This window comes from Dunckerocampus dactyliophorus, chromosome 20, assembly GCF_027744805.1.
Source record: "Dunckerocampus dactyliophorus isolate RoL2022-P2 chromosome 20, RoL_Ddac_1.1, whole genome shotgun sequence".
NCBI lineage: Eukaryota > Metazoa > Chordata > Actinopteri > Syngnathiformes > Syngnathidae > Dunckerocampus > Dunckerocampus dactyliophorus.
This window is the reverse complement of record NC_072838.1, coordinates 14,601,755-14,616,541: the sequence shown is the minus strand read 5'-3', so window position 1 is coordinate 14,616,541 and position 14,787 is coordinate 14,601,755. Positions and strand designations below refer to the sequence as shown.

Sequence of the window (14,787 nt, the reverse complement as noted above, 5' to 3'; positions counted from 1 at the left end):
CCGGCCATTACATGTTTGTGCCACAGTGAGCCACAAAATGACAGAAAAATGGTTAAAATGGGCTTACGACTCCTTCCTCAAGGACACGATACCACATCTGACCCGCCACATGATCCCGCTCCCTGTATACGCCCACTACTTCACGGACGACAGCTTTGTACAAAAAAAAAAGCAGGCTTCCCCACACATCTTAAAATAGAGCCTGGAGCTTTGCCAACTATCTGTCAGTTAGCTACAGACATGGCAGCTGTGCTAGTGTTGCTAGCGGCTGTTGTTGTCTCTGATATTTGGTGTCTATTACGGTTAACGTTGTGCAGTCGTCCCTCTCTACTTTGTGGTTGGAAGATCGTTCCTTCACTTTATTGTGTTTTTTCAAATATTCATGAATTAATACATGATCGTTGTTTCCTTGTTGACTATGGCTTATTATTAGTCAAAAAATATTGAAAGACAAGTCATATGTAGTATTCTGGTCAACAGGCGTCAATCATTGCCTTAACACTGCATGGAGTGTTCTCCTCCCATTCCATGTGGAAGTGGTATGTTTTTGGCTTCTTACTTTGTCCTTCTTCCCCACTTCGTTTGAAACCCTTTCTCAAGCTCAGAATAAATAAAATGGAGGCTAACTGGTTAGCTCGATAGCATGCTATGCTTAAAGTGGCGGCCGTCTCTTGTCTTCCTGCAGTGATCCCATAGCCTGCGCATCAGAGTTTTTGCAATGTGGTGTACACAAAGAACAATAGGAGTGTCTGCAGGGCTCTAATAACGTCCAAAAAACGTATTTAGAAAGTCATAAACAGGTTTTCTATGCTCTAACTACAAAAAAATATTTGTATTGAATCCTACTTGGCGATAATTATCTTATCGCAGTCGGGTCTGGATTAAATTAATTGCTGTAAACGAGGGACGACTACATACGTTAAAAGTGGATAACGTGCACAACAGCACTTCTTGGAGACACACTTTTACATCCAAGCCCATTTTCCCTAATGGGTATACGACACTGCAATATTACTTGTATTGTTATTGTACAGTAGGCGCTAGCATTGGTCCTTGAAGGCCGCATCCTACCCAGCCACCTCCCTGTGATAATATCCATACTCTCCACAGTTGCCTTTTGTCTCTGCCTCACATGGCCCTTTGCCCTCCTCCTCTTCCTCACACTATATAACATCCCTGAGGACAAGAAGAGATGGATCAAGTCTCACATTGCAAATCAATATCGTCCATTCATGTGGATGCAGCTCATGCATGGTCATGTGAAGAAGAAGAGCCCTCGCTCAGCGCACGCACGCACAAAAAGTTGCCGAATCGATATAATTGCGTCTCAACGAGCGCCACCGACTCGATTGGAGAAGGGGCGGGTGTGGAAATGGACTCCAAATGTTGTTTGACGGCGATTGCAAAATAGATGCTCAGAATTTCTTTCAGCGGGGTTAATATTTGACTGCCCACATGAAGTAAGTTTCCACGTAGATAGATGGCGATGGAGACGATAAGACTCCTGTTCCGATGCTGGAGCAGGATGGAAAAGTGAGAGGGAGGAGACGAGGGAGGGAACTAATGGAGAAAGCAAGACGACAGTGAGGCCCAGCCATTATAAATCATATCCACTCTTGGCGCCAGCCACGTATCCTAGCAACCAGACAGAATCTCCGCCTCTCTTCCGCCCCCTGTCTATCTGCTGTTAACAGCCTGGCTGCTCTTATTACCCACACTGCACTGGGCCATGCCCCAAAAACTACTTACAGCGTGGGCTGTGCTTATGGCGATAGCTGCCCCCGTCTCCTGTATCCGTCTACTACGGATTACGGCTAACAGGAGCTGACAACAAAGACGATCCTGCACTACACTTACAACAATGACTATAAATACTACACGTGCACAAAGGTGGTATTGCAACCTAAAGCTACCTGAGATCATGTTTTGCTCTAATAAATGCAACAAAAACATGCATGAGAGGTTGGTCAAGCACAAGAGGTGCACAAACAGTTAAATGATGTGTGGCCCCCACTTTGATATTATTTACATTTGTGCCTATAAAGCACATCCAATGTAGGTGAAAATATGCTAAGCATATACAGTCAAACCCCGGTTTTTGTATGATTAGGTTTCCGTAGAAAGGTTTTGCCTCGGTTTTCATACACTGGCTCTGTCGTCACACAGTATCGCACCTAACAAACTAGTCCTATTGCCCTGCACTGTATCATGTATCGTTCCGTGAAATCGAGTGCCCAAACAAAGCAACCTACACATTATTGACACACCAGCCGTGCATTTTTTTATTGAGTGGGACTGCTAAATAACCCGCCACAGGGCTAAAAAAGTTGCGAGTGCCAGCAATTTGATAAAAAAAAAAAAGGTGAGAAACATGATTGAATTCCAGCTCGTCAGGATGCACGGGAAGTCCGCATCAACAATAACTTACAACCATTCATCACCGCCAATTATTTCACATTGTTTTCTGCATAAACTATAATTATTCTCCATAAAATGTAGTTTTGTTAGTATTTTTGGTCGTCTGGAACGGATTCATTGGATTTACATTATTCCCTATGGAAAAAAAGTGTCTCAGTTTTCGTACGTTTCAGGTTTTGTCTAACCTTTTTAATAATGAACACCGAGGTACCACTGTCCATATCTACATTTTTCTCAATTATTATGATTTATTTTTATGTAGACAGTTGTCATTAGTTCAGTCACACTAATTACTTCAGGAAGAATTGATTAATCATTGTTTTTTGTGGTTTTAAAATGAATTAAAATTTAAGCCGGGGTGTCCAAAGCGTCCATTTGATGCCCGCGGCTTGTTTTTTTGCGACTCGCAGCGCTTTGTAGAAATAAAATGAACCAAAAAAACTTGGAAAAATTGGGAAAATACAGCACAATGGAAAGAGAAAAAAATGGCTTAAAAAAACTATATATGTATATATATGTCTGTCTATCGTTTTTTAGGCTGTTCTCAAAATGAAAAAAAAATATTTTGCTTGTTTTGTGTGATTTGATGACACTGACTGACCTATTTAAGTGGATTTAGGCAGGGAGGCTGTTCTTTATCACTTCTAGTAGGCTGCCAGAGTCATGCTGCCATGCATCTACTGTCTACTGTTTACATTTCTCCATACACTTAGCTCATCTACAGTTAGGGTTTCAGCCACAGCTTCCACCAGTGTCTGTCATTTTGAGTGGTATGCATAGCACAAACACACTAACACACTGGAATGAAGCACTCTGCAAGACACTCAGTCATCCCATAGTCCAAGTGCCACCACAAGTAGGTGGTATGAGAGGTTTGAGAAATAAAGGACAAAGTAGCCACTGTGTTTGTGTGCGTGTGTGCGCGCGCACATACAAATAGAACACAAGCACGCCACCTTGTGGAGCAGGAGAGGCATGAGTCTCCTCGAGCTGGCCTTTTCCTGTTGAAGAGTACAAATAATCCTCAATCAATGTGTACACAATGTATTTTAACACAACATTCTGTGGATTATTTCCAGTGCTTAAATGTAACAGTGGCTGAAGGATGCTTCGGGGGTTTTCAAGGGTACCACTTCTCTTAATCTTCAAGATAAAACCTCTTTTTAACATTTAATGAGAGTCAGAGCGAGAGGGAACGTTTAAAAAAAAAAAAAAAAAAAGATAGTAAAAGAGCACTTCTCCTAAAGCAAAAGGATCATACTGTACATTCAAATCCTGGAGGATAATGAATTAAATTAACTTTTCATTTAATCTCACCCACTTTATCTTAAATTGTTAAAGTGTATGCAGATAAGCTTAGGTTTAATCTCTGGATGGGCAATTATGTTTTCAGTCTATTGTCAGTCTTCTCCCAGTGTGTCATTGCACAAGGTGGACACTATTCTTGTAAATGCAGTAGCTTAACCCTCTAACACACTTTTCCTTAACAAATAATCACATAGAAAGTCAACTGTTTCCAGATCATGGGGGATATTTTGGGTTATTTTTACTTTTAAGACATTTTGGTTGTGTTGAATGAATATTGGTGGAAGCTGCCTGAGGATATTCACTTTTAGAATTGCAATCTCTGGGGAAACACGCACATTTGCTCAATTTTTCAATGCAATTTTTCATCTCAACTGTATCCTAATATAAACTAATGCAATCCTTTATGTTAATATTTCAATTTGGACTACTGTACTGGTGTTCAAGTTTTAATTTTTATATTTGTCCACCAGATGGCGCTACTTTTTCTGAGTTAAATCATACAGCATTTTTTTTTTTTTTTTACCTTTTACAGATTTCTGCAAGGATGCTTTGCTACTCAAATGATAAATGTTCCTCTATTGTTGGATAGTGGTATGTATGTTATGTAAAAAAAAAAAAAAGTATGTGTTTTTACATTAGCTTTGTTCCCCCACCCCCATAAAATAAAAAAACAGTAGTTATGTAAACATACTAGCCTTTAAAGGATTAAAATTCAAAAATATAATTAGTAGTTGCAATCTATATGCCAGGTTGTAGCTGCTTTAAAACACTGACTAATTTAAAGTGGGAAAAAATATTAATACATAATATTTTGACAGCGGTTCTGGAGAAACTGATGTTTTTAGTCATCAAGACTTTGAGTGTCAATTTTTGTTTTAAAACTATAGGAAAAATAATACATAAATATCAATGTTGTAGTTTTTAAAAATTTACTTTTTTAAAGTGGCAAAAAAATATGAATACATATTTTTACAGCAGTTTTGGTGGAAGCTGACATGTTTTGTCATGAATTTAAGAACTCCAGTGACAGAAAGCTCTCATTATTTAGCAAACAAATGTATAAAGCTAAGCACGTTTCATACTGAGGTTAGCATCCAACGTTATTAGCATGCTAGGAATGAATAGGCCTAATGCCCGTATATGTTTTGTACAGGTATAACACATTACATTGACAATTTCACCTGGTAATTAACAGATTTGTGCAACAACACCTAATAAAACAAACTATTAAGTAATATTTGTCTGACTTGAATAAACATTTAATTGTAAAGCTGAACACTAGAACAACCCATTATTACGTTGTGTTTTGAGTGGAAATGATGTCATAGGTTCTTTGTAAATATCACAAATGACTCATACCTCTGTTAGGGGTGAGCTGGGGGCACTTCTTGTAGCAGTTTTCTTAATTTAAATGCCGTTTTTATCTTACATTAGTAACACACTGACCACACTGGCTAAAAACAGCCTGTTACAAGATTAGCTTTCGTTTAAAAAACACTGGTGTGTTCACTTGCATTAGGAGAACAGCACCATCGTTCCTGACGAATCTTCAAAATCATGACAAAATTGACTCCATCCATTAAAGTCTATTTTGAAGACCTAGATATACTTGCCTCATGGTAAGTTTCGACTTGGTAAAGTCCGTCTGCATGTGCCGATAATGTTGCGTAGGCGTAATCCCCACCTCGAGTTGAGTTATTTTATACAGTGTGTGCTTGAAGGCAACACAAAACTTTTCTGACAGTTTTGCTAGTGGGACGCAGGAGCACTGTCCCGTTAAACCATGCGAAGAATGGCGGAGTGGCTTCCACCTGCCAAGGAGCAGAGGTTCGTTTACGTTTCTAAAAACATTTAGCCGTTGTGATCAGTTATTTTAGCTTACGACACGGTTTCAACACCGCTCAGAGCTAGTGACAGCTTAGCCGATAGCTACTGGCAAAGCTCGCCCCATCGCCCGTGTTTTGGTGGAAGTGTGCCGAACTTCCATGAAAGAGTAGTTATAACGCTTCCTTTTAAAAGTGTAGTTATTTTGATACAAGTGTGTGATTTGTACAAAGTTGGCCAACTTGTGAGTCGTTCGGCGTTTTGTTTGTCTCACTCCAGTGGACGTTGTTTTGTGAAAAGCAACTTTTAAAGCACCCTGCCTGTCATTTCTCGGAATAGAATCTGATAGTGCTGAGGGGAATACATGTGGCGTCTCATAAAACAAGTTCACTTTTAACTAAACGCATCAAGTTTTAAGTTTATTTTTTGAAAGTTCTTTTTGACGGGATAAGGTGAAGACTGCCTGTCAGCACTGATAACACAAATGTCATGGTCAAAGTTCAATGTATGTAGATTGCATGTTATTTATGTGTTCTGTGTGTTGTGTTTTGCAGCTCCTGGCTACTAAGTTGGCTTCCATCTTGGTGCCCCACTTCCCCCTCTCAGCTTAAAGATGCAGAAGAGAAAATGCTCAAAAGTAGGAAGCTGTAAAAGCACTCGTAGGTCTTGCCATAAACATGTCATGCATCTCTTTACTTGATACTGCAGGTGTAAAGCAGCCTTTTTCCAGACAGTACGTCCACATCTCCAATGGGAACTACATGTGGACCATCACATTTTCCACACATGTGCATCCATCCATCCCACAGCTCCAAGCCCGGTCCAGCCCGCCTCTGGTTTTGCTGCACGGCTTCGGTGGCGGCGTTGCCCTCTGGGCCCAAAATCTGGACTGTCTCTCCAGCAGCGGTCCGGTCTACGCTCTGGACTTGCTGGGATTTGGCCAAAGCAGCCGCCCCATGTTCAGCACCGACCCTGAGGGGGCCGAGGAGCAGTTTGTGGGAGCCCTGGAAGAGTGGAGGGAGAAAGTGGGCCTGGAGGAAATGGTGCTTCTGGGACACAACCTTGGAGGATATTTATCTGCTGCCTACACACTCAGACACCCCGACAGGTACTTTGGTGTGTGTCTTTGTGTTAATATTGTTGTTATTAATTAATTGTCCACATAGTCACTATTAAATTAATATAACAATCAATCAACGCAAATATTGTTCAATATTATGTTGAGTAATGTTACACTGCTAGCCAGAGAAAAGAATTTTTGGTTGAAAGAAAACATGTAAAACACAGCGCCATTGCATCACTATCTGATTTATTACTCTCCAAAACAGCGCTCATTTGCAGTGGTCTTGTTGGAGCTAAAATATATATGTATATATATATATATATATATATATATATATATATATATATATATATATATATATATATATATATATATATATATATATATATATATATATATACACACATACATACACACACACCTTCAAGTACCAACCAGGGGAACCTTTTGGGAATCACTGATATTGGATATAGTAACAGAACATGATATACAAAATATATTTTATATATGATTAGTATAAACGTTTATTGTTACATGCATACATTTAATGTGTTATATTAATTAATTGATTATTGTTTAAAAGAATGTTATGTAGTATATACTGTAAACCAGGGGTCACCAACGTGGTGCCCACGGGCACCAGGTAGCCCCCCCACGACCACATGAGCTGCCCGCAAGCCTGCTTTTCATTCAGGTTTTCAGTTAATAATGTGAGAACACTAGAAAGAAAAGTATTCTGAAACATAAAATGTGAGTTGTGGATACCAGCATTTTGTGAATGTTTTGGTAAAACAAGCATATTTGATCTGTTTGGGTTGAAATAAGGTATGAAAATCATTTCTACAAAAATGAGTAGCTTGTGGCCATTTTCATTTTCTAAAAGTAGCTGTCACAAGAAAAAATGTTGGTGACCCCTGCTGTAAACATTGTCATTATATACTAAATGTAGGTAATTAAACCTTTCCCCTCGTATTAATATGATAAATTACACGTTGCCGTCCTATATAGTATTCAATATACAGTATATAGTATACTATGCCAATACAAGTTATATGTATAATTATATAAAAATGTACATTTTCATATATATAATATAATAATGGACACAAGTGTTTGTCCGTATGCACCACACAAACATCGCATGTTGCACAACCTTTGTGTCACGTGACTGTATCTTGGGTTTTATTTTGTGTGTGTGTGTGTGTGTGTGTGTGTGCAGGGTTAAACATCTGCTCCTAGTCGAGCCATGGGGATTCCCTGCCCGCCCTGAGAACCCCCACCATAACTCCATCCCGGTGTGGATCAGAGCCATGGGGGCCGTCATGAGTCCCTTCAACCCACTGGCTGGCCTCAGACTGGCTGGGCCTTTAGGTTGGTACACTCACCATCGTTGATCGTCACCTCCCAAAGATTGACATGATTACAAAACAAGCCGTTTAGCAAGCACGAGTGGTGAAAGTTTACAAGTGCCCCCACCCCGCCACCCCGCAGGCAGGAAACATCTGATTGCAGTGGGAGCCACTCAATACAATACTTGTCACTAATGGTGCGAGATGAACCCCAATCCTATGCTACTGCGACACCATGTGGGGCATGTGATTGACTTTTTGCTGCAGTAGGTTGAGCAATTTTACATCCATCGTCATTGCAGTTAGCACGTACAAAAACATCTCCTGCGTGGTTGCCTTATGTACTGTATGTGTGAGCTGAAGTAGAGCTTTTAACACTGCTTTACATTATACTGAGGTAACTCTCTTACACCATCAGCCAAACCTGAGCTGTATGTTACACTAATGGACATTTAAAGCCAGACATAAATGCTGTAATTATAGGCAGGGCATTTATTTACCTAAACTGCAAACCAAACCACAAGTTGGTGTTTTAACTTTAATAATGATTTGGCATGCATGAGAAAGTGCAAAGAAAAAAAGTAGCTCTTGGACCACATGGTCATTTATGAACAGGTATATTGCACAACACAGCAGCAACAGAACTAATGTAATGTTGTGAGTATGCAGCATGAATACAGCTGATGAGTTCCTTGTAAACAACAGTACAGCAGTTACACACTTTGGCAGAGGTGGATAAAGCTGCTGGATACTGACTGACAGGTTTCGGCTTAAGGCCGGGGTTTGGATCCCAAGATGCAGAGAGACACTCACGTAGTAACAAAAAATGTTCTTAATACAAAAGGCGCTCCACGCAGGAGGAAGACAATAAGTCATTTGAGGCATTAATTGGAGCCTTTACTGTAAGATGATTATTATTGGAACCTGCCTGTTTTAACATTTGACACATATACAGTATCATAAACAAGTGGAGAATGCCCGATGGGCTATGTTGTGCATACCATGCATTTCAAGTGTGCTATGATTCATTTGAGCTATTATAGGTTTTAGCTAATTAAGATGAATATAGGCCACTGTGCGGCACCTGCATACATACATACATATTCATATATTTTTTTTTAAATATATTTGTATCATTTTATTGCATATTTATTTTCTGTCATATTTTCTTGATTTGCCTGTCTTGAATCCCTTTGAGATGTGTAGTTCGTTACAAATACACGTGCTAAAATGATTTCTATTATTATTATTGTATGCTGTCAGGTCCTACGCTGGTCCAAACCATCCGGTCCGACTTCAAGCAGAAGTACTCGTCAGTGTTTGACGACAACACGGTGTCCAACTACATCTACCATCTAAACGCCCAGACTCCGAGGTGAGCCGCTTTTGCTGAACTCCATAACGCACTAAAGCCTTTTAAAAGACACGTCCTCTACGGTAGTTTTTTTTGTGTGTTGTGTTTTTTTTTTTTTAGCGGCGAAACGGCTTTCAAGAACATGACCATTCCCTACGGCTGGGCTAAGCGGCCCATGCTGGAACGGATCGGCCAGGTGCAGGCGGACATTCCCATTTCTTTCATCTACGGATCCCGCTCCAGCCTCGACAGCGCTTCCGGATACGCCTTCAAGAAAACCAGGCCGGAAGTGGAAATCACGGTAGGTGCTGTGCGTAGATGGTATGCAGATGTATGTTAAAAAGGTTGCTTATGATGGCAGTGTACTCATTTCTAGCACCAGAATGTCTTAACAGACACTAAACGGACTAAAGTATTAAGATGCCAAAGCCTTCATTCTTAATTGTTCATTTTATGCTTCCCAACTTCAATGCTTCGAAGAGTTTAGTGTGAAAGAACAGAGATTGTTTGCCATGTTGACCTCCTGTATGTGTAATCACAGAGAGACATGTGAATACTTTTGTCTATATTTCAGTAAACATGCTCCAGTTAACGCCTCTATGCAATTAAATGGCAAGTCTCTTATAGTGGGCAGGTGGGCGGTCGCCAAACGGGGCCTCTATGTAGCTATTATTGGCATTGACAACTGTGGCTGTAGGCAACATCCTGATGTAGGTGTTTATTAACACCACATGATGGCAGTATAAGTGATCAGCTTTACCTACCTCTGCATGCACTTTAAAATGTTGAAGTGTTGAAGTGACAGTCATGCGTCTTATTGAGCAGTTTGTGCCTTACCGCTATTACAACACTGGTTCTGTTGCCGATGTGTTTGAGCTGTATACAGAATAGTCGATGACAACTACGTTTTCCTTTCCATTTTCTCATGCACGTGGAATCATGATGAAAGTTGGAATACGATAACTACAGTATATTGTAGTGTGTAGACCTCTGTCTCTCCTGCTTGCAGTTAAGCTAACTAAATAACAGGAGCATTTATGCTGCGTGTCTAATACTACTTTGCTTTTTGCCTGTATTTAAAAGGTCATTCGAGGAGCAGGCCATTACGTTTTCGCTGACCAGCCAGAAGACTTCAACCAAACCGTCCTCCGCATCCTCGCAAGGACAGACACGAAAAGCACAGACTCGCACTCTAACCTGTGACCCCATGTAATGTACTTTTTTTTTTTAATGCCAACACACACATGAACTAAAACCCACAACAACATTATCCTCAACAGGGAACTGTTTAAAGCTTCTCTAACATGCACTTTACTAACCAAGGACGCTCATCAGTCCGTCTGGACTTGTGTAAATAGTTTGTGTGAATAAATGCAGCCTGTGATGTGATCAGGAATTTTAAGGAAGAGAAAAAAAAGCAATTGGGCAAGTCTTATCTGGGGCTGGAAAGACAATTCTCGTCTTGTTTGGATCTATACAGAATGTTCTTGCTGATAGGAGGGAAAAAGTAAATAGGACAAAGGGCTACTTAGAGCTAGCGTGTTTGTTCCAGGAAGATTCCAGCACTGTGCCAGCAGGGGTCAGCACAGCACACCGTGGCCTCTAGTTTGCATCTAGACCAGAGAACAAGCCTCTCCCTTGGGCTGAGTGACCCCCAGCGATCCTCACTAGTCTCAGCTCCACACACACACGCGGAGAGAGACAGAATAGGGTCAGAGACGCGACTAAATATAAACTTCCTGTTCCAAGGAGGTGCAGCATACTTTTAACAACCTGGTGCCTTTTTTACGACTAGGCAGGAATTTTCCTCTCGTATTCCAAGGAAGTTGTTCATTAAATGTACAGCCATTGTTCCACAGTGTGCACGTTGTCTTTCATTCAGCTGGATTTGACCTCGCAATTAAGGTGTTTACTGAAACAATCTTACTGCTGCTGTCTGGCTTATGTTGTGCCAACACCAAGCAAGCATACATGCAAATATCACCTGCTCTCACATCATTAACATTCATAATATATACATACATTATTATTTATTGTATTAGGCCCACATGGAACAAACTACTGAAAATATAAATACAACCTTCATTCACTGTCCAAATACTTCTGCACCAAACTGTATCTAACTCAACTTTTTTTAAAATGAAAAGTAACAAATCGTCAATCTTAAAGTACTGTTTTGAAATACTGTATTGTAATTGGATTTTTTTTACTCCAGAAACTTACTGTTATTGTTTTACTTTAGTAACTTTTTAATTTAAATTTAATTCAATTTAACTAGCACCAGAAAATCTTTTTTAAAAACAGGAAAAGATATTTGGAAACGAAAGAATTATAGTATTACATATTATTTTATTTTATTATAAAATGTTAACTAAAAAGGATTTCATGACTAGATTTTTTTTTAATAAATAGACTTAAATACATAAAACTATGACATGATCATAAATAATACTGTATATCGCTTATACATACACGTTATTAATGTGGAGATTTTGAATAATATAAAAATAATTGAAGGCCCGTAGCCTATAAAAAATAATACAAAAAAACCTTTCAAAGTCACTCTCCAAATACTTGTTCTGTCTTTATTAAGGTGGTAAAATTAAAAGTATTATTTTGAAATCCTTTTCTGTATGTAAAAATGAGACAATTATCAGCTAAAATTATATAAAAATGATATAGGATTTTTTTGTCATATATATTTTTTGTTGCATTTTTTTGGTTGCATTTAAATTTTACAAAAAAACATTATACACAGTAATATAACTTAAACAAAATTAACAGTAATGAATACCATATCCAATAAAACATGTTCTTTCATATTATCATACCCATATATATATATATATATATATATATATATACAATTATATAATATGTATTATATGCTGCATATATGTAAACAAACATGGCTGCTCTACTCTTTGTTTATTCCTCCACCACCATCAGGATGCTAAGGTAGTAGCAAAGACCAAAACATAAATAATACAAGAAATAAAAGTACATAGATTGATGAGTGTGTGTTGTAAGAGAGGTCCCTTCGGGTGCATGTGTCCATGTCCGTCATTGCAACAAACATCAAGTGTGGTCCGTCTCCTGGCAACAGGGTAGCCACGGAGACCAAGTCTTTGGGATTGCCAAGCTCCAGGAAGTAACGCTGCGCTTGGACACAGTAATTATGGCTTGTTGCGCGTGTGTGTGTTTTTTTTTCCCTACACATGGACACTTGCACGTGTGTGTTACAAGCACACGCGCACACACCTACAGTATAGAACATGCGTGCATGATTATGCACAGTCTCACTCCGTCACGTGGGAGCGCAGATGAATGAAGCGACAGCGGCTCACATCCTGCGCTTTCACAAAAGCGTCAATTAACTCCGTCAAGATGCACACAGATGGCGCGGCCTGCCAACGTCTTCTTGCTGAGCAATCGGCAGCATTCGGTGCTGCCTTAAAAGCAACAATAATATGCTTTAAAAGCAACACTAACACTGAGTCCTAGGGAGTTGCATCACACGCACCGTGGCACAGACGCAGTAAGAATGTTCTATTATCTTCATGCAATACTGCACAAGTTGTTTTGACAGCGTTCACGGTCTACATTCATGTGTCACCTGTTGTGTAATTCTTTTCAAACAACCTACATACCTCGAGTGGCGTCTTCCACTGCCAACGCTTGTCACACAGATAACGCAGTAACTTATGGCCACAAATAGATAAAAAAAAAAAAAAACACACACACACACACACGGACAAAACGTCTCCACAAACGACAGCTGTCAGGTCAAAGGCCGCAGAGCAAATTAGCAAAGGAGACACAGGTGTTCGACGCGAGAGGCATCCGTGGGACGAGTTGGGGTTGGACAAGGCAGGACCACACAAACCTGTTGACCACACGAACCAAAAACACACACTGTGCACTCGCAGTTTTTTCTCATAAACTTTTTTTTCTCATAAATTGACAACTTTATTCTTGTACACGTACGACCTTTTTTCTCCGAAATTTACGACTTTTTTTCTCGAAATCTCTGATTAATTTTATTTTCAGTGTGGCGCTAATAGAAGAAGTCAAAGTTTAAAACATTCGTGAAATTATGAATATAATTTTATTAATGTTTTTATTCATGTTAAAATGAATGGATGAAAGTCTTTCATAAAATATGTATTATTTAATATTATCATTGAAGATAATAAGTAAACAATACGGTTTTAAAGTTTTTTTTTTTAACGACAGAGTTCCCTCGCTACATCGCGGTTCACCTTTCACGAATTCGCAGTTTTTTTAAATGCAATTTTGCATGTTTTTTCCCTTGTGGCGCATTAGAGCGATCTATCGGTGCTCTGTTGCATGTGTCTGTTATTGTATTTACTCCAGCTACCAGCAGAGGGTGTTGTACACTCATGTGCGCGTCGACGACGCATGCGGCTCCACCTGGTCTCAGTATGTGTTTACGCGCCCGTACGAGCATATGAGGAACCCATATGGGGGAAGGTTGGGGGAAAGTGTATAACACGGGAATAAAGTCAAAATATTAGAAAGGAAGTTGAAATATTTTGAAAATTATACAGAAAAAATCAACAGCAGAAATGTAAAGTCAAAATATTAAGAAAAAAACACATTATTTTTTTAAAAGATATAAAGTTATAATTCCTGGAAGAAATTTTACAATAGGAAAGCTGAAATGAAATAGTTGGAAAATTAAAAAAAAAAACAGCAGAAATGGAAAAAACAGCTGTAATTTTCCAGGAATAAAGACAAAATATTAAGAACAAAAATGTCATAATCAAATGAAGAACAAAAGTTTTACGAGAATAAACTTGTATTATGGAAAAACCGTCATTTTTAGTCGCATTTCACCTCCACTACAAAGGTGAAATGCACTTTTTTCTTGAGCTACGTGTACCGTAGCTTCTTAGCATACCTTAGCATGTGTTGGTTTGCTAAACACCCAAGTGGTCCTTGCATCCTTTCATTTTTCAGTTTGTGGCCCTCGCTGGAAAAAGTTTGGACACCCCTCTTGTATAGTAACTTTTTTGTACATTTTAAATTTGACACAAAAAGTACTTAAATACAGTAAAAAGACTGAATGCGTCTAAAAACTAAACAATAAATTTTGTAAAAAGTCATTTTCAAATTACTTTAAAAATGACTTATTTTTAAATAAATATTTTACCTATTTTTTTTATTTTTCATAATATATTTATGTTGATTTATTTCTTTAAATAACACATTATTCAATAAATAAATTAAATATATGCACTGTACCATAAAATGAAGATATTATTTAACACGATCGTTATTCATGATAATTATACATCATTTTTATTTTGGAAATAGTACATAATAAAAGTAAATTAAAGAAAGAAAATGCTATATTCTTCGGTAGCATCATTGTATGCTACAGTATGATATGTCCAGAAATACTGTATCTACTTGAATTTTTATTATTTTTATAATTAAACAATTAA

General features: G+C 38.6%; 1 protein-coding gene across 1 annotated transcript; it reads left to right on the top strand.

The window, feature by feature from the left end:
- The first annotated feature begins 5,405 nt into the window (after window positions 1–5,405).
- Window positions 5,406–11,208, top strand: LOC129173214 (1-acylglycerol-3-phosphate O-acyltransferase ABHD5-like). The gene is made up of 7 exons (XM_054763910.1): window positions 5,406–5,553; window positions 6,105–6,187; window positions 6,259–6,658; window positions 7,833–7,984; window positions 9,226–9,337; window positions 9,437–9,617; window positions 10,400–11,208. Exons 1-7 carry the CDS (start codon window positions 5,510–5,512, stop codon window positions 10,517–10,519), a joined length of 1,092 nt encoding a protein of 363 aa, XP_054619885.1. The 5' UTR covers window positions 5,406–5,509; the 3' UTR covers window positions 10,520–11,208.
- Window positions 11,209–14,787: the final 3,579 nt, after the last annotated feature.